Here is a 21,274-nt window from a genome sequence, read left to right as displayed (position 1 = left end):
AAGACCTGGTCTCTTTGCCCATGAGATCTGCGGAGGCGGCTATTGAGAGGGCATCACTGTTCAACCTCCACCCTGCCCAGTCCTGCATCCTTCACTCCCTAACATGTTGGTTTTGAGAGCCCTCCCAGTAAACCTTTTGCATTTAACTCTCCATCTCAGAGTCTGTTTCTAGATACAGCCTAAGACCTGCTAATAAGCTGCTGCTGGAATTAGGCTACTTGACATTGGCATATACACATAACTAGAGGATGTCTTTCCATTTTAAGAATCTGTATCGTCACAGTTGATAGTGGGAAAAAAACATTTTCAGATAAATTCTCATAAGTGGCTCAGATGATGCGCCTGGATCAAAAAAATCCACCCTCTCATTGTTCACACATACCTGCAAATACACGTCTTCCTAGAGTAGGCGCAGCTCTCACAAACTACAGCTCATGTTTAATTAAAGGGGTCAGAGCTGTGTACTCATCCCAGTAGGCATTTTTCAGTTTTCCCAAGGAGAATACCAATAGGAAATGAAACAAATCTGCTGGGCAGGTGGAGAGATACACCAACTGTCCTGCATTTCCTTTGACCACAAAGCTCTCTTTTTGCCAAAGAAAGGACTCTCTCAAGCTGAGATTATTTTTTAATGAATTTTGAGTGCCTCCCCCATCTAGCTTACGCTTACCAAAAGAAACTTCATCATTGATTTTTCTAGCTATGTATACATATACCAACAGCAGAATTAAAATCCGCTGCTCTGGCATTCCCTCGGCTTTGCCCTTGTCTTTTCTTAAAAACAAAAACAAAATAATAAAAACATCCAGATGCTTTTTTGTGATTTCCAGGGGAACCACTTTCTCAAAAATAAGGAGTTTCCATATGATCTGTGGTCCAACTGGTGACCTCATTTTGAAATCACTGGATAGGTTTCCTTTATACCTGTGGTCCTCAAAGTGTGGCCCCTGAACTAGCAGCATCAGAGACATCTGGGAACTTGTTAGACATACAAATTCTTGAGTTAAACTCTCTTGGAGTGGGACTTTAACATTCTGTGCTTTAACAAGGCCTCCAGGTGACTGATTCTCTTGCATGCTAAAGTTTGAGAACCACTGTCTTGACACAATTTTTTTTTTTGCCTCAGTAGAGACCATAAGAGGACATTAAAAGTGTCCTCACCTATAGATTTATGAGCATCTTTATGAAGACCTTTCCAGAGAGAATTCACAAACCAGGAATTTGGCATCTTGTATATAAGCCAAATTCCAACTTGAGGATTGTATTTCTTTATTCTGTAACTTCTAGCTTTCAGCATTTCCCTGAGTTTTGTTCCTTAAAACTCATTTATTTTTGATTGAGACATAGTACACAAGAGTCAACCAGATCTGATTTCTGGTTCCACCAGTTATTAACCTACTATATAATTTCTATAAGTCTCAGTATCTTCATGGGCACAATAGGATTAACAGTAATATCTACATTATAAATATTAACTTATGTGATGATAGCAATGCTGATGATAGTAGCTATTAATAATAAACTACTGTGTAGATTGATTGCTAATGGTTGAAACTGTATTAAAGTCCCCGAAGTAGAAAGAGGTTGAAGTTCAACCAATTCCATGTGCATTGAGGAATCCTCTTCATCTGAATCAACTTCTTGGACTCCAAGGCTCTCTAAACCAAAATGAGTATCTTCAGTGAATTCATTTTTATTCCTTTGTTCAATAATCTATACAAATAGTGCACATTCGTGAAACACTCTACCATGAAGCCAGGGACCTGTCCCAATTGTCTAAGATCTCTCCATTCTAGAATTTGCCTTAGTTCAGGATGCCATATTCCATGTTTATAGATTGTCTAGGTGTTTTCTTTTCTCTGACTACCAGCAATAACCATGGAGACTTCAAGACTGCCAGAGTCATCTCAAGACCTATGAGAAGCCCTGGAACCTCTCCGTTAATCAATATTTATAGAACCAACTATGTCCTAGGCACTGTGGCTCTGAAAAATGCCAAACCCATGGACTAGACCCATGGACCAGAGAGAACCTTAAAGCCCAAAGATGATAAATGATGGAGCCCTTTTGATTGTTTCATTGAAACTGGACCATAGGGGACCCAAGTCCTTCTAGCCAGACGTACTCTGGGTCACTCTCTGAGCTTTCCCATGCAACCACAGTGTTAGTATTTCTTGGAACAGTGGTTCCAAAGGCCTATTCTACTTGCATTGTTAAATGATTCAGACCAAGAGGTGACCACTGTGTCTATCAAAATCAAAATTAGAAATCTACTCTTGCTCCCAGAGAACACTTGCACAACATATAATTGGGAATGCTTGAAAAAGCCACAAAAGGGAGATACTTGAACGCATTACATGATAAAGAAGGGGCTGGGGCGGGGCGGGTGGGCAGGAATCACTGTAGAAATCTATTTCATTCAGCAATCAGAGCTAAAAATACTGGGGTCTCCCCAAAAGCATAGGTTTTAACACTCATGCATTTTAAGTTCTGAATTAATTTGTTTCTCTGCAAACACTTGAGTTCATTCCCTACTATCCATTCTTAGACATAGAAAAATAGATAAATAGTCTCACTTGGGTCAGTGAATATCACCTATTTGAGAGAATGTGTGTGTGCATGTGTTTGTGTGATACCTGCACATCTGTAAGTTTCTATGGATTCATATGGATAAATTAGCAGGGCCTGGATTTCACTGCAACACATTTTTAGAAATCACTTCGTAAAGTAGATCATATTTTCCATGGAAAAGATGCTATAATTGGGAGTTTTATTCCTGACCAAATGCTCCTTGGCAAATAAAACATAGACACTGTGAAAAGCCTGTTGTGGAACAAAAATAATGACCATTTTACAAACCTCTATAAATATCTAAAATATCAAAACAACACCCTAAGTCCTAGAAAAGGGGCCTAAACATATACAATACCTTGTCATGTAATCTCTAAGTTTCCTTCACTACATAAAAACGCAACTTCATTGAATTATGTTCTAAAATTAGGGCACTAACTAAAATAACATGAAACATTTGATTAACAATTTTGCAAACCTTACATTTTAATGGAGCATTTTGGGGATGATTTAAATAGTTCCAATCTCTCTCTTAAAAAAAAAAATGTCCAAAGAAATTGATTTAATGTCTACTTTTCCTTTTGAGGTAGAAATCTATTTTTTATTGCATCTACTACCTCCATTTTACAAGGCTCTTTCTCCTCTTGCTTTTTCCTCCCTCTTCCTTCTCTTCCTCCTCCAGCTGCTCCCCTTCCCATTATATGACTATTATGGAACTACCATATTGCCACAATGTAACCCAAAGATGACTGGTCCAGGATTAGGCCTAATCACCAGTTTATCTGGTAATTTGATCCCTAAGAGAACCAGAGATGGGGAGTCTGAACTCCTGCTGCTGAGGCCTCGGGAGCCCAGACCTCAACCCTTCTGCAGATTTGTTCATTGCTCCTCAGGTTCCATGAGCTTCCCCAAGAAATCCCCCTTTTGGTTTAAGCTAGGCAGAGTCATTTTCTGTTACTTAAAGCCAAAAAGACTCGATAAGTACACCTACAGCAAATAGATGCACTTAAAATTACTTCTTCCACCTTAAAGTTCCAATCAAACAAGTATTCACACTTAATGACCTAGAAAATGGGCACAGTAAGTGACAAAAATATGTTACAAATTAATATGCACCATATAATCTCACTTTAGTTTTTAAACATATGATAGAAAAATTTTTACACCAAACTGTTACTCTTGGTTACCTCTAGTGATTTGTCTGATTTTTCTCTATTTTATCCTACTTCTCAACTCCAGATTTATGTTTAGTAATTAGGAAGAAAATCACAAAAAAATTTTTAAGAATCAGATGCCTCACAGAGGATTGACATCAGTGATGATGATGATCGCAGTCATGTAATTCTTTCACTAAAAAGTGATCTTTAAAGATGAGTCAGACCTGCCTTTATTCCCTTAATTGTCTCCCACCATCTTAGTCTACTCACAGCTACAAAAGCAGTTTTTTAGCTTCAAACCAAAGCGATGTCATTAGGAAATAATAAGTGCTATAGGGACAGGATTTGGAGTGGGAGTAACAGGGTTTGAGCCCCAGCAAAAGAGCTGTGCGTTCTTCAGATGGTCACTTACCTTCTCTGAGTGTCAGCTTCCCTTGTTCTAAAACGGGGAATTGTAATATCCTCTTCTTGGGGCGACTGTGCAGCTCATAAGGGAATGTAGATGCAAAAGCTCTGCACAGTGCTAAATAAATTACCTGCTCTCTCCTCTTGTCCTACAGCAGCCCTTTCTGCCAGTGTGGCTTTTGATTAGGCTTCCTTGTCAAGAAATTAGAGGAGGCCACTATGCACTCCTTACCAAATTCTCTTGACTGTAGGACCTGCTGGAAACTCAGGCCTGAAGCCTCAGTTATCCTCTTCTTATTGACTTTACACCCTTTTGACAAAATAACATTAATTTGTACAATATTGAATACTCCAAAAATATAATTCATCTAATAATTAAACTTTTTAAAATTGTAGTAAAATATACATAGCATAAAATTTACCACTGTAACTGTTTTTAAGCATACATTTCAGTGGCATTGAATATATTCACAGTGTTGTGTAACTATCACAATCATCCATCTGTAGAACTTTTTTATCTTCCCAAACTAAAACTCTGTACCCATTAAAGCACAAACGCTCCACCAGGCCCTGGAAAGCACCATTCCATTTTCTGTTTCTGGATTTGACTACCCCAGGTATTTCGTATAAGTGAAATCATACAATATTTGTCTTTTGTAGCTATCTTATTTCACTTAGCATAATTTCTTCAAGGTTTACTGTGGTCTGAATGCTTGTGCCTCTCCAAAATTTGTATGTTTAAATATTGACCCCCCAAAGTCACGGTATGAGTAGGTGGTGTCTTTAAGAGATAATTAGTTCATGAGGGTAGAGCCTTCATGAATGAGATTAGTGCTCTTATAAAAGCTATTTCAGGACTCCCTAGCCCCTTCTGCCACGTGAGGATACAATGAGAAGTCTGCAACCTGGAAGAGGGCCCTCCCCCGACCATGCTGGCACCTTGATCTCAGACATTTCAGCCTCCAGAACTGTTAGAAATAGATTTCTATTGTTTATAAGCTACCCATTCTGTAGCATTTTGTTGCAGTAGTCTCAGAAGACTAAGACAGAATCCATCCATGTTGTAGCACGTGCCAGAATTTTCTTCCTATTTTTTCAGTTTCGTTGAGATATAACTGACAAAATGGTAATATATTTAAAATGTATGACATGAAGACTTGATATACATATACACTGTGAAAGGATTCCCACCATCAAGCTAATTAACACCTCCATCACCTCACATATTTATTTTTTTTTGTTATTGTTGAAAATGCTTAAGATTTAGTCTCTCAGGCAAATTTCAATTATACAATAGAGTATTATCAACTAATAATATCACCATGATATTATATGTAATATAATAATATGTAATAATAGTATCACCATGATCTACATTAGATCCTGAGACCTTAATCATCTTATAAATGACAGTTTGTATCTTTTTACCAATATTTCCCATTTCCCCCACCCTCCACCCCACCCCTGGCAACCACCACTCTATTCTCTGTTTCTACGAGTGCAACATTTTTTTGTCGTTCAACTTTTTCTTTTTCTGTAGATTCCACATATAAATGATACCAGGCAGTATTTCTCTGTCTCTGTCTGGCTTATTTCATTTAGCATAAAGCCCTCCAGTTTCAGTAATGTTGTCACAACTGGTAGGATTTTCTTCTTTTTTAAGGCTAATATTCCACATTTTGTTTATTCATTTATCTGTCAATGAATACTTGGCTTACTTCCACATTTTGGTTATTGTCAATAATGCTTTTATAAACATAGGTGTACAAACTTCTGTTTGTGTCCCTGCTTACAATTCTTTTAGATATATACCAGAAGTGGAATTGCTGAGTCATATGGTAATTCTATTCTTAATTTTTTGAGGAACTCCCATACTATTTCCCATAGTCACTGCATTATTTTACATTGCCACCAGTAATACACAAGAGTTCTCAATTTCTCCACATTCTCACCAATGTTTGTTATTTTCTTTTTTTTCTTTTTATAATAGCCATTTTAATGAGTGTGAAGTGCTATCTCATTGTGATTTTGATTTGCATTTCCCTAACGATTAGTGGTGTTGAGACTATTTTCATGTGCTTACTGATCATTTGTATATCTTTTTTGGAGAAAAGTCCATTCAAGTCTTTTGCCCAAGTTTTAATAGGGTTGTTTGTTTTTGTTGTTGTTGAGTCGTACGAGTTCTTTATATGTTCTGGATATGAACTCTTTATCAGATACATGATTTGCAAATATTTTTCATGTTCTGCGGATTGCTTTAGTAATTATACTTTTTGATATTACATCTGTTCATTCAAATAGTAACTGTGTATTTGTATGTGAGAGACATTGTTCTATTGACTCTGAGCAAAAAGGTGCTGTTGACTGTCATGCCCTCTATTTCTTCATCTAACTCTATCATGCTCTCAGGGCCCTTCCCAATTGCTTGGAAACATTTTTTTTTTTTATTACTAGATCTTTGAAGTCTTCTAAAAGGAATTTAATTGGCTATTTCATCTCAGATATCTGAGAAGCGTGATTTTAGTTCTAAATAAGCTGTGAGGAACTGGGGAGCAGTGGAACTTGAAACTAGAAGAGGTGGTAGCTACACACACACACACACACACACACACACACACACACACACACACACACACCCCGAAACCTCCAGCAAGAGCTTTCTGACACCTACACATGTGTGAAAGGCAGTACTTCCACTTACACCAGTGTTTGCCTAGGAGTGTTTGACTGTTATGTTTTATTGTAATTGTTCTCACTGGCCAACAAAGGTCATAAATCTTGACCCTGGAATACCAGATCTTTACTGGGGTCTTAACATTCTTTCTTGACCAATGAACAATGAAACTGGTTTTATCCAACCATGTATATCCCGTCTCAGGCAGAGTGTGTGTTTTCAATGTTTGGCATGATCACTATGAACTAGAATTTTAAAACTCCTGAGTTTTTTTCTCCTTAACACTCTTCTCAGTACATTTTTTCATTGGAGAGCATTCTCTTCTTGTCTGGCAAGTTAATAGACTTGGCCTTTTATCTCCCCTCTGATGGTCTTTATTTTGCATGCTATGTGGGCTGTGATCCTACTTCTAACTCCATGGCCTCCTTACAAGTCAACACAGAACCCACACACCAGATGCCGTACAGGTACTCTAAGCTTTACCAAGAGATACACACACCTATCTATGTGTAGCTGCAACCAATCTCATTCCTAAAATCCTCAGGAAATTTAGATAAATGCCAGCCTGTGTTTAAACAGATATATTAATTTAGCCACCTAACATGCAGATATTTGACCTCTTCAGAATACTTTTCCTCTTAATGTTCACATTTCTTAGAAGCCACATGCACATGACTTTACGTCAAAGTTCAGCTGCATCCTGGACCTGCTTTGCATCTAATGGATGTACACGCACACACGCGCACGCACACACACACACACACACACAGAGAAATATCATTAGTCTGTGAAGAACTGCCTTTAATGTCCTATTGAAGCCAAATAATCAAAGTTTCAAGCTAGTGAATTAAATCTGCAGAATCACTGCTCAGGAGCAATAACATTTTCAATGAGAAATTAGTCTAATTACAATATCTTCTGAATTACTAATTCTGCATCCTTGTAGCTTTACTTAGTACCAGATCACCCGAACAACTTGCTTATTGTCTAGAGCAGCAGTTCAAAAAATGACACTAGTTAGGGTTTTTCTTCCCCCATGGAATGGAATGGGGCAGATAAATAATCTATGATATGCAGCCCCTTATAAGCAGCTAGAGACAACGAATCTGAGGCCAAGACCCCAAAAAAGGATGTTCACCACCCATTCTCTAATAGCTCCCCCATTTTCCTTCACAGACCCCCAAAGGATAGCAATTACCTGGTGTGGACAGATCTTGCTCTGGGTGCCTCGCACTTAGTCTGGCTGATTTGTTTTTTTTTTAACCAAATATGAATTACAAATATAAAACAATAAATGCAGAAAGATGATAGTAGTAAGCCAATGATCCGGAGATCCCTTCCATCAGGAGTGTGCCTTGCCCCTTGGGCTAAATTATGTCCTATGATGATGAACTAAATTTCCCTTCGACAGTTTCCTATGAAGTTCTGTTCTTCAGGGTTGGGAGCCAAGCCCTGTCCCACTAGTTGCACTGATAGGGTTTGCCCTTGATGGATTTATTTCTCCTTCAGTGTCTGAGGCAGGTCCCCACCTAGACACCAAGAAGTGGACATCCTTAGGGAAGAAAGAAGACTCTTCTTTTCTTTGTATGATGTGGAAGCTTACTCAAGGGAGGGAAGTCAGGCTTTAGGTTTTAGTGACTTGATTTATTTGCGTGTGTGTGTGTGTGTGTGTGTGTGTGTGTGTGTGTGTGTATCTAATGAGGTTTTTTTGTTTTCTTTAGCTTTGTTTTAAAAATCATGATGAGGGGGAGGGGGAGATAGAGTAAAAGGGGTCTAATAAGTGGCGGCATTAAGGAAGTAAAATAAATAAAATAAATAAATAAAAAGAATAGAAAAAATCGTGTGAGAACATTTTTATAGGAGAGAACAAATGACTATATCATGTTTAGCATAATTTTCATTTTCTCCTTCTCTTATTTCTTTTTGATACTGTCTTCCAAACATTTTGAAGACAACCGTGGCTGTGAGCCTTTGTTTTCCTAATGATCTCATTTCTCTTTACTATTAAGAAAAACTTCTTCTTTTGCCCTTTTCTATGAATACTTGATTACTAAAAATTGAGATTTAGTCCTAAATCAGTCAAAAAATTACATGCCTGGGTGAGAATTAATGGAGGAACAATGGTAAAACCTACCCACAGGGCTTTCTCAGGGACTAACTCTGGACTGAGGTACTCCAAGAAGTGTGATGGGAGCTTTCAAAGTAAGTGGCCTCTTGTCTTTTTCTTTTTCTCTGCTTTATTTGAGTACTTTCTGTGTTCTAAGTCCTGTACATTCTCTCAAACAATTGATGGAAAGGTCCCTCATAAAAGCAAGAATTGTACTCCATCTTCCTCCTTTGTTTCAAATGCTGACTCAATTGGTGTATCTTAATCGTGGCTCCTCCTTTATTACCAGGAATTTTATGTTGCTGTCTCCCTATTATCTGGAATAACATATTAATTAGGATAGAGATGGTAAGAACATTTACCAGAGTGGGACATAAGTCTGAATACAATTGTTTATATCTGTAGTAGCAAGTAATTACACAAATTTATCAGCATTCACACATGATTGATTTTATGTTTGATGGTAAATGACAGGAGATAGCTGTGGTCATGCAAAATAAGTTCTGTCCTTTGGAATTCTAACTGATCCATTGAAATTTTTTTCTTGCATTAAGTAGGATTATGAGCAAAATGAAATTTTGTGAATATGTGAAAGTTAAATTTAAAACAGTTTGAAACCTGATTCAATCATAATGTTTTATGACAACATCCAAGACACCTGGTAATAAAACAACTTGAGTAGTAGCTAAACATCAAAATACATAGAAGTTGAGCGAAGAAAGGAGAACAAGAAAAAGAAGAAAATTTTAAAAGAGAAAAAAGAGTAAATTTTTGGAAGCAGGGTGGGAATTGGAGGTTTCAGGGAAAGTGAACCATTTTCTTATGCTGGTCGCATGAGAACAATGAAATCATCTACTCAGGGGTAGAAACACACAGTGGCATAAGAAGGTACGCACTTCATTGAAAGCAGCAGTCTAACATCAAAGTGAGAGGGGGACCTAAAGGAAAGAACCTAATCTCAAAAAAAAATGTTCTCACTTAGGTAACATATCCACTTGTAGAATATCCCATAAGACCTTGAGTTTTAACAAAGAGTTTCAAAGGTCACTCTCACTTTCAGCAATATGTGAGCTCGTGGTGGGGAAAAGTGAAAATATTTTCTTTTGTATATTGAATTTTATTTGAAATACCAGTGAGGAATCTACTACTAAAGGAAACCAGAGGCAAATTTTAAATGATAATTTTCTGTTAAATAAATTTAGATTTTTGTTAATTCCTTAAAGTGGGACATACCTATATATCTTTTCCCTTGTCTTCTATTTAACCTTCCTTTGTGGTTTTTATCCTTCTCCCATCTGAGTCAGGGAGTCCCAAGTCTGCTGCCAAGTTGCAAGACACAGTATCTCAAACTCTACGTGCTCTGGAGAAGGGGTTCAGGAGCTGGGAAGGGGCAGCATAGAACATATAATTCTGAAGGAGGGAGACTGCTGTCTGGCCCTGGTGTAAGGAAATTGGCCTCATTGCTTTCAAGCCTCACTATAGACAAAGTCCCTGGGCTAGTGGTAGCTGGAATCTCTTGACTTCAAGTCAAACCACTTGGCACCATTGGGCATCTTGAATCTTGATCCTCCCATCCTGACAGCCACTTCATCCCCCGAGTGGGAGTCTACTGGAAGTTTTTTCGTATCCACTCTTGAAAGAAGATATACACTCTTTACACTCCTACCAAACCACATGCCCATGTTTTGAGCCCTGTCAGTGTTGATGCTATGGATCAATGGTATGCACAGCCATCTTTCCTCTGCCTTAAGCTCTCTTCTCCCAAACATTCCCATGACTGGATCCCTCACTTTATTCAGGGCTTTGCTCAAATATCTTCTCCTTAGAGAGGCCATCCCCACCATCAAATCCAATAAGAAGACCATCACCCTTGAGCTTCACAAAACTTCCCAGAGCACAATCGGCCATGCCTGAAACATATACAGACACATCTATAAGGAATGATATCCTTGTATTATTATATATGATAATCTCTCCTACAGTGTGTATATTAGTCACAAACTGAAACCTGATGGCAGAGAAAAAAATTTTCTTTTACCATTTACTAAACAATAGAAAAATATAGACTTACAAGTTTACAACCATTTAAAAAAATAGATCCTAACAACAACAACAAAAAAATAGACACATGGCTGGAAGAGGGGAGTACCAACTACCATGGTTCTTCTGCAGACAAATCTAGCAATCTAACACATCAATAGCCTTCAAGATAGTTATATTGTTGGCCTAGTGATAAATATGGAGGACATTATACTAAGTGAAATAAGCCAATCACAAAAGATAAATACCATATAATTACACTTATAGGAGGTACCTAGAGCAATCAAAATCATAGACAGAAAGTAGAATGGTGGTTGCCAGGGGTAGGGGGTGGTGAATGGGCAGTTATTGTTTAATGAGTAGAGTTTCAGATTGGGAAGATGAAACAGGTCTGGAGATAGATGGTAGAGATGCTTGCACAACAATGTCAATGTACTTAATGCTACTGAACGGTACACTTTAAAATAGTTATAATGGTAGATTTTATGTTATGTGTATTTTACCACAATAAGAACACTTTAGAATATTTAGCAATAGGAAAATGCTCAAGATGAGAGAAATTATATCAAATATATTTTTAGATTTTCTCTAAAAATCATTGTAAGCTCATGTATAGGGAAAACACTGAAAAGATATTCCAAAACACAAAATTAGTAGGTGATATTATGAGAGATATTCTTTTTCATGCTTTTCAGTATTTTCCAAATGTTCTAAGTAAACATACAGTATTTTTATAATTAGAAAATAAAATGAAATTTAAAAGCCTACCCTTTATATCTCTATCCTCTTACTCCACGTTACTATTATAGTAATGGCAATTACTACTACTTGAAAGTATATTGTGTATTCGTTTCCTTGCCACAGACTGCTTCCTCAGCTAGAATATAAGTCTCATGATGTCAGAGGCTTCTGCATCCCTAATTCTTGCAAAGTTTCAGGCACTTAACAGGCACTCCACAAATATTCAAGTGAAAGAGAACGAGCCAATGAATGAATGTATGAATGAACAGAAAATCAGTCATTCTTAGGTAAGCATAGTGGACATTCCTTTGTCATGTGCCCCCATTCTTGGAACCTGGGGAGCAGCTTTCTTCCTCCCATCTGTAACTTGCCAGGACTCAAGGAAAGGCTTCCTCCAGATTTAAGGTCATCAGGATAAAATAAAGCCTGAAGTGTATCCAAAGGAGGGCTAAGAGGGTAAGAAGTGGTCTCAAAACCATGTCACTTAAAGGATAGTCGAGGGGACTGAGAATGTGAAAGAGAAGAGTTAAAAGGGAGAAGAAATGCAGCTATCTCTAAATCCTGGAAGATAGTCAGATGGAACCATGTATTCAATAAATATCTGTTGAGCCTTTTCTATGTGCCACAGACTGAAGCAAGCACCAAGAGTACAACCACACACACACAAAAAAAAATCCATAAAACAAACAAATGTGCCACAGACTGAAGCAAGCACCAAGAGTACAATCACACACACACAAAAAAATCCATAAAACAAACAAAACCCCACCCCACACACACGCACACACACACACACACACACACACACACACACATATCAGAATTAGATTTCATCTGTTTGACTCCAGAGGGAATACCACAAATTGGTGAGAAGTTTGGAAAGACAGATTTAGATGCATCATAAAAGAGAGTCCAAATAGGGATGTATGGGATGTTTGTTTATGTTACATGAAGAAAAAAAAAAAAGGATTCTGGGGCCAAATAACTTAAGAAAATCTTGAGACAAAGTTAGTTTTTTAAACTATAGCACAAGACTTCTAGAGTCTTTAATATAATACTGTATACTATGATTTTCCTAAAGAGGGATAAGATTCCTTTTCTTAAAGCTCTTGGGTCAACAGGACGCTTTTTCTAGGCCTAGAAGTCCACAGGATGAGCATTAGGAAAAGTCCTCTCTTCATCATGAGAACGTTCGCCTTTGAAATAGGTGGCCTGCAACCCCAGATACAAAGGGGCACTGTGGCTTGCCCCTGAGACACACATCAGCACCACATATGAGAGATGCCCAAGTCTTCATTCTAAATCACTCATATCCATCCATTCTCTCACCTTAACCCCCTCATCTCACAATTTTCCCAGTGACGAGTCATAGCACTCAATTATTCTTTCTATCTTGCTTTGAACTTGGCCGTGATGAACCATTGAATTTCTGCTTCTGACTTACACTCTGTGTAGTGACAATTCTGGTTCCTCCCTTAAGCTTCCTGGGGCCACCCTCGGTAAGGCTTCCCCCGAGTTCAACTCTTCCATCCAGCTCACCATACACAGAAGAGAGAGACTCAAACATGGAGTGGACAGTTTCTCATTTCACAGATGCCATAATGAGGAGAGTTGGGCTTTCTGAAGTGAAAGTTCTCCCCTGGTCTTCTTTTTGGCTTCTTCTTCAACAGGTCTCAGATTTTGTAAGGTCCTGTTTTTAGTCATAATTTTAAATACTTCTGATACCTGGGAAAGGAGTTATTTCTATGATTGCATCATCTTATCAGTTCTTATATAAAATGCAGATGCTCTACCACACAATTGTGAAATCTTTTACATGATGAGATAAAGCCACTCATCCAAGCTCTACCTTCCAGTCGTGTGAATAAAAACCCACGGCGACTTTGAAGGCTTGTATGAAATCCCTGCAGGGAGAAACTCTTGTGACTTTAAACTATAGTTCACAAACCCCTCATATTTTTGTTTTCTTACCTTGTAACTTGGGTTCTCATGCCAAAATCCAGTGACCTCATTGATTGCAGCACTTCAATACAGCCCATGTACTAAAATAAGAAAAAAAGAAGAACAAATAGAAAAAATAGCACAAAGATGTCTCTTAGCTTCTGAGTGATTTCCTGGGAAAACCTTCAATCAACTCCTGATATCAAGTTACATTTGCACACTCAGCCTGCCGTTGATATTTCTGACCATTAATGGACACATGCCTTAAGCTTCAATTCAGTTATTAAACATCAGCTAAGTCCAAACTATGATGTCAGGAACAAAGACAAAGTTGAGTTCAATGGTCAGGAGTTGGACCCTGGGACCAGACAATGTGAATTTGAATCATGGCTCTGACACTTATTAGTTATGGAACCTCTGTAAGTTACTCACTTTTCTGTATCTCAATTTTGTCTCCAGTAAACTGGGGATACAATTAGAATTGTAGCGAGAGTTAAATTATTTCATGCAGTTGTTCTAAGAGCAGCACCTGATACCTACATGTGCTCAAATATTAGAGGAAGCAAAAATAAATGTGAGACTATAATATAGAAACAATGAATCTTCTAAAGAGATAAAACAAGCATATAAATACAGATAACACAGGATTTAGTAATATAAAAAAGATATTTTTTGCAAAATCATTTATTAAGGAGGTTTAAGAAAGGAAAAAAATTATGTCTTATACCAAGAATGAGTAAATTTAGCTTAAACAAGGAGTATTGGAAAGGGAAGTGTGACTTATAAAGCTCAAAGGGATTTATATTTAATGTGGCAGCAGTGGGAGCCACGTCAGACTGCTGGTAGAAGAGTGATGTGATCAGTTTATGTTTGAGAAGCCTTATGTCAGCAGAAGTATGAAGGTGGGTTAATAGTGAGGGAATAAGTGAGGCTGCTCCTGTTGAGAGGGAAGTAATGATAGCCCACACTGAGGAGGGATGGCGGCAGTAGGAAGGAGGGGACAGATTCAAGTGACATCACGGAAATAGATACTACGTGATTCGGCAGTTGATTTGATCTAGAGAATAAGAGAGAGGGATGAGTCAAGGATGACTCAGATGTTTCCAGCTGAGGTAGCAGAGGGAACAGTGATTCCATTAACAGAAACAGGAAAGCCAGAAGAGGGGATAATGAGTTGGTTTGGGACCTACTGACTGAAAGACGTTGGTGGGTTATCCAGGAAATAACAAGCTGGCAGTTGAAAACTGGGTTCTGGAGTTATGGAGAGGAAGTAAGCCTGGGGATGCAGACTTAGCAGTCATCTGTGTAACTTTGCCAGGTGAGACCGTGGGAGTAAATCCTCTCAGCAGAGCCTTGGTTGACGAGGGAGAGTGTTTCTCTGAGAATGAGCCTGGAAATGTTATGAGAGCCAAGCAGTCTGATTGAAAGTGATCTGTCGCCTCCTTGGAAATTATATGCTTCCTGTTTAGCTTTCCTTTGGAAGCCTTCCAGCCTCCCTCTGCTTGGAAATGGCAAAAACACTGTGGAAAGATAGCAGAAGCCAGGGGGTGCCTCCCTAGACACTTCTTGTAGTATTTCTGAGCAAATTCTGTAGATTTTGCATCCCAAGAGCAGGTCAGTCCACCAGGAGTTGCCTAGAGCCTAGTGTTGGGGTGAGCACGCTGACCAGGACAATGACCTGGCAATTCTTAGCCAGATTCGTGTTTGTTACACTCCTCTTGGGGTCTCTAATAATGACACAAAAAAATTTTGAATATTTTATTCTATCCCAATCAGACTTAAATTCCAAGGCCGGAGTACCTTGGGGAAATAAGTGATGTCCAGAGATCTCTGTTCAATAAACCTTAAGACTGATTAGGAAAGGAAAGCTAGATTTAGTGGGTATGGGAGGAAGCCCATCTCGGAATTGTCATGAAAGGAGATTCCAAGGATCCAAGCTCCATGACAAGGTGGACTGAAAAATATGGTTTTCCTATCCTTGCGGGCTGCTCCGGCTTTTCCTGCCTTTCAGCGTCTTCTTTCATTCCAGAACTTAGCTTCTGTTTCCCTATTTCCTGTACACCTAACCCTGAACTCCCCATGAAGGTTGGGGGACAGGTCTGGGCTACACTTCCGATTCTTTGTCGGTGCAGAGGTGGGTGTCATCTTTCCCCTCAGTTGTAAATCATCAATTTAAGATGAGTTGACTCAACCTGTCAGGACATGCTTTTTGAAAATGTGACCCAACATCTACATTTTGCACACTCTGCCAGAGTGATTTTTCAAAAATGAGTGTCAGCTCTTGCCCCACCATTGCTTAAATCCCCTGGCATTTATTTTCAAAACAAACTCTATACTATAAGCCCCTAGACCCCTGGCCTCTGCTTGCCCCTTTGACTCCATCTGCGTCACTCTTCCCCTGTGCACTTTGCTGCCACGTGGGCCTTCTTTCTATTCCTCGAATACACCCAACCCTTTCCAAACACGGGCTCTTTCACTTGCACCTCTTCTTTCCCCATTGCTAGCTCCGCCTAGCTCTTCCCCCATTGCCTTGGAGGACTGACTCCTTCTCATCCTTCACTGCCTCAGAAGCCCCATCTTGTTACCCTTCATCACAGCCCCCATTTGTCACCTTTGTACCACCGACTGATTATCAGGTGTGCTTGTTAATTTGCTTGTTGCCTCTCTTCATTCCCTTGGTTGTAAGTGCCACAAGAGTAAGGACCATGATCACCACTGTATTCCCATCACCTGGGACAGTGCCTGGGACACAGTAGGTACTTAATAAGTATTGATGAAAGAACAAATATAGCCTGCATTGTTGAACTTCAATAGTATCTTTAAAGTGAGCAGAGAGAGGGAGAAGAGATCAAAGGAGGTAAAGCTTTGACTGGTCTCTCCATCCTGGTGGATAAGTGAGGAGTACAGGAAAACTGAGGACTCAGAAAGAGACTCAGGAATTACAGGCCAGGATGATACCTTTGGCAAGTTTCTGGATTTCTTTGTTATTTCCTCCATGTTTGTTATTTTTGTTATTCCCTCATCTAAGAGATCGGCAACAAACAACCTAAACAGAGGGGGTTTTGTAGTGAAGTGTTAGGTAGGGAAAACAGTACCCTGCTCCTCAGGTGTTCTGGGGGGTAGTGGGGGGAGCCCTGAATGATAATGAGCCTCCCATGTGAGGGAGAGTTCTTAGTCCAGTGAAGTGACTCACCAATGGGGGTGGGGGTGGGGGTTGGTTATCTCTGAGGAAAAGGGTTTTGAGTGGAGAGTGGGAGAGGCAGACAGGGAGAGAGGGAATCTTCTTAATCACATTTCATGGTGCTAACCACCTCATCTCCTTTCTTCTAAGGCAGGCCCAGGTGTTGCTTCCGATCCCCCTCCCTTCACTGAAACTTGTTTTTCTTCACACACTTGTCCGTCAGCAACAGCACAGGTGACACCTTCTGCCAGCCTCATTGTGATAAACTGAAGTTACTGACGATATGTGAGTCAGGGCCTGAAGTGATCATGACAATGAGTATATTTCTCCTTCCACCCTGGGCATGTGTGGAGGAAGCACTCTGAGCAAAATGAAGAGAGGGAATCAATGTCTGACTGTTGCCACAATTACCCCAACGCCCAGAATGGAGCTGGCCTTCCCATTAAATCATACAGTCCATTTCACTCAGAAACCATTGCTGTGAGGAAGCAAGGAGCGAGCAGCACCTAAAAATAATCTATCCACTTCTTTGTTTAGGTACCTGATGACTGCATAAGCCGATTGTGGCTGACTGTCAAGGCCTGAGGGAGGAGAAGTTGGTTTATTTAAGTAGAAACAGGGGATGACAGTACCTCTCATTCATTTATTAAATACAGATCTGCATGAGACATGGTCTCTGTTCTTAAAACCCAGCCCCATGAGGATAGGACAAGTGTGAAAGAGATGACTTTTCTTTCTATGAGGTTAGTCATTGTTAATTCCACTTAATAGATGAGGAAATTAAGGCCTATTAAAGGAAAGTGCCTGGCTTGGTTTCATTCATTCAGTGAGACTGAATCAGGGTTTATTCTAGAGTCCATAGTACCCTTCTGGGACCCTGTGTATAAACCTTGTTTGACAGAAAAATAAAAAAGAGAAGGGGTCATTCAGCTGGCTCCCACTGACTCTTTTTTGGTCTACCCAGGTGGGTAAGAGGGTGACAAGCAGGGGGGACACCTGTTAAGAACAGGCATGAATCCAGGCTTCTCCGGGGACTGTAGGAGGTAACACAAGAGACAGAAGGCACTCCCTAATTCCTGACCCTGTGACAGGGAGAGGACACTGAAGGCCTTTATTAGAGGCACAGGGAGGTGGTGAGAAAGTGGCAGAGCTCAGCAGTGCTCAGACAATCTTCCCATTCAGCACCTGACAGACGGCTCACCTCACTCCCAGCTCACACTCTCCCTTCATGCCCAGGGCAGTAATAATATTTTTGTACTGTCTGAGCTTCAACCATTTGCTCCTGGGGAGAGGTGAACAGCCTATTTATGACCATGTGTATCTTAAGCTATTCATTCCAAAAAAAAAAAAAAGACGTTACTGAGGTTTTCAGAGAGAAGGAATGATAGCTCGCTTATGGGAACTTATCGTGACTCTTTTCTAGAATGATACATTCTGATGTCCTCAGAAAGCATGTCTGAAGGATACATAAAAAACTGTTAACAGTGATTACTCTAGTAAAGGGAGAGGCAGCCTTTTGCTTTTTACTTTACATTTTTGTATTGTTTATATTTTTAAAAATAAGTAGGAAGTATAGTTTTAGAGTTAAACAATTAAATAAAGCCTACCACTTTAACCTCTAGAAACCACAGTTTACTAGTTACTAGGTAGGGTTAAATTCCTTTTTTTTCAGTGGCACATTCCCTTCCTTAGAATGTGGCTGCCCCTATACAAGGAGTATGGAGGAATGTCGTTCAAGAGAAGGCTTAAGGTCTAGGCCCTGCACTTGGTAAGACAAGGAAGAATGGCACTTTGAAATAATCAGAATACTGAAGAACAGTACATAATCAAGTATGACATGACGAGAGTCTAACCTTCATGATATAAATGTTCAACAGTGAAAGAGACCACCAGTGTAGCCTGAAGACACTGCAGAATTTTTCTACCATCTTTAAATAACTTCTAGTCATTCCCATTTTTTAAAAAAGGGTTGGAAGGTGGAGCGAGAGGAGGATATTCTCTTCATAACCTTTACTGTCTCCACTTCCTTACTTTCCACTCATGATTCAACTCACTCACTATAGTAGTTTCTGGCCTCAAGATTCTACTGAAATTGCCTGAGCAAACCAACCACCTCCTTGTAGTCCCCTCTAGTGAACCATTTCTGTTCTTGGCTCACCTGTTTAGGGGATCTGCCATCACTAATCTCTACCCACCCTGCTCTCTTCACTCTGAACTGCTCTTTTTTCTTGGCTTTTTTGAGGGCATTTTTCTGGTTCCTCATCTTTATCCTCTGACTATTCTCTCTCAGACTCCTTTGCTGAGAGAAAATATATGTAAATGATATATCTGATAAGAGATTTGAATCTAGAATATATAAAGAACCCCTATAACTTAATAGTAAAAAGACAAATAACCCAAGTTTAAAATGGCCAAATGATCTGAATAGACATTTCTCCAAATTAGATATACAAATGGCAAATAAGCACATAAAAAATCTGCTCAATATCATTCATTACTAGGGAACTGCTCTACAAAACTACAATGAAATACCACTTCACACCCTCTGGGATGGCTATAATTTTAAGAACAAATAAGCAAACTGAAAATAGCAAGTGTCGGCAAAGATGTGGAGAAACTAGGATCCTCACTCATTACTGATGGAAATGTAAAATGGTGCAGCCACTAGGGAAAACAGCTTAGCAGTTCTTCAAAAAGTTAAATTCAGAATTACCATATGACCCAGCAATTCCACTCCCAGATATATACCCATTAAAACTGAAAATGTATGTCCACACAAAAATTTGCACACAAATATTCATAACAGCAATATTCATAATAGCCAAAAAATAGAAACAACCCAAATATCCATTAACTGATAAATGGATCCATAAAAAATGGTATATCATGCAATGGAATAGTCTTTGGCAATAAAAAGGAATGAAGTACTGATATATGCTACCACATGGATGAGCCCTTAAAATATTATTCTAAGGGAAAGAAGACAGTCACAAAAGACCACATATTATATGATTTCATTTATATGAAATATCCAGAATTGACAAATCTACAGAGCTAGAAAGGAGGACTGGAAGATTGAGGGGATGGGATGTGACTGCTAAAGGGTAAAAAATTGCTTTGGGGGTTAATGAGGGTGTTGTAACATTGGTGATGGTTGCACAACTCTGTGAATATACTAAAAGCCATTGAATTATACAGTTTCTATGGGCGAATTGTATGATATGTGAATTATATCTCAATAGAACTATTATCAAACAATGATAACAATAACAGGCCACACAAACAATATCTGCAGGCAGTGCGTGGCCCTGAGATAAACTATTCAGGAAATGTGTGTGAATGGATGGATGATGAATAAATGAATGAGGTATCAGATCATTACTATTATCTGAAATCTTCAGCACCCTTGAGGCCGAGTTCAATGCTCTTCCTTTGGGCTTCCAGAGCATATCACTCACACCCCAAGGTTGCACTCACCCAGTAGTGCTGCAATTTATCTGTTTAATGTCTATGTCCACCGCTGGACTGTGGACTTCTCAAGGGCAAGGAGTGAGTCTTAGTCATCATTATCACCAGCACCTCTTACAGGGCAATAAATGATTTATTTGAATGAAGCAGCCAAGAAATGATGTTCAGGAAGTCTCAAAATAACCTGTATCCTAACTGGACCATCTGTAATGTGTTCCTTCTTAAAGAGGTATATTGCCAGTTAAAATAACCCTGAAGTTAAGCTGCTCAAAGCCCTCCTTGTGCCAGGTTTGAGTTAGAATGTGCGTCGTATGAGAAGGGAATGGAAAGTCCTTTTCCTTTCAGCGCAGAAGCAATCTAATGAAAACCTGGACCAGAAGACAATGGAGATAAGGGACCACACCTCTGGAATAGAGTGCTATATTGGCGAGAAAGTTTAGAGGGAGTTCGGTGAGACAAACAGCAAGACAGGCTTCAGTGGAAGAGGCACAGGTGGTCTTGCCACTGACTTCTTAGAGCAAACTTATAACACCTTTGAAACTTCCCATCCAAGAGCACAGGGCTGCTCACACCTTCTCTTTCTCTACCATTCTCTATCCTCTTGTATTTGTTTTTCTTCAGAGCACTTACTGCTGACAGGATTTTGTATTTGTTTGTTGTCCGTCTCCCCAACTAGAAGTGAGCAGCAGAGAGTTAGGACTGCTCTACTCCCAAGACCTAGAATACTGCCTGGCACACAGTAGCTCCTCAAAATAAACTTTGGTTAATTTATTTGAACATGTTTTTAAATACCCAAACATCTACCCTAATGAAAGCTCCTTCTTCTGTTCCAGGTTCAGAAGCCTGAAAATCTAGATTTGTTCATTCATTCACATTTGGGGTCTTGGCAACCAGGGAATGTCAACCCTCTGAATCCTTAATGCTCTCACAAAGATGGAATCTGCTAAAAGTAAGTCATGCGTTCTGCTTGTTCTTCCAAAAGGAGAGGC

General features: G+C 39.3%; 1 protein-coding gene across 1 annotated transcript in view; it reads right to left on the bottom strand.

Annotated features, from left to right (window-relative positions):
• The window catches only part of SHC4 (SHC adaptor protein 4), a 109,392-nt gene that overhangs the window by 62,247 nt on the left and 25,871 nt on the right, over nucleotides 1-21,274 (bottom strand). Inside the window, exon 2 of the mRNA XM_006920385.2 lies at nucleotides 13,667-13,737. Coding sequence (XP_006920447.1) covers nucleotides 13,667-13,737 — 71 coding nt within the window. The remainder of the gene's footprint in view (nucleotides 1-13,666; nucleotides 13,738-21,274) is intronic.

The sequence above is a fragment of the Pteropus alecto genome, unplaced genomic scaffold, assembly GCF_000325575.1.
Source record: "Pteropus alecto unplaced genomic scaffold, ASM32557v1 scaffold86, whole genome shotgun sequence".
NCBI classification, from domain to species: Eukaryota; Metazoa; Chordata; class Mammalia; order Chiroptera; family Pteropodidae; genus Pteropus; species Pteropus alecto.
Note: the sequence above shows the minus strand (reverse complement) of the source record. Positions and strands in the feature narration are given on the sequence as shown.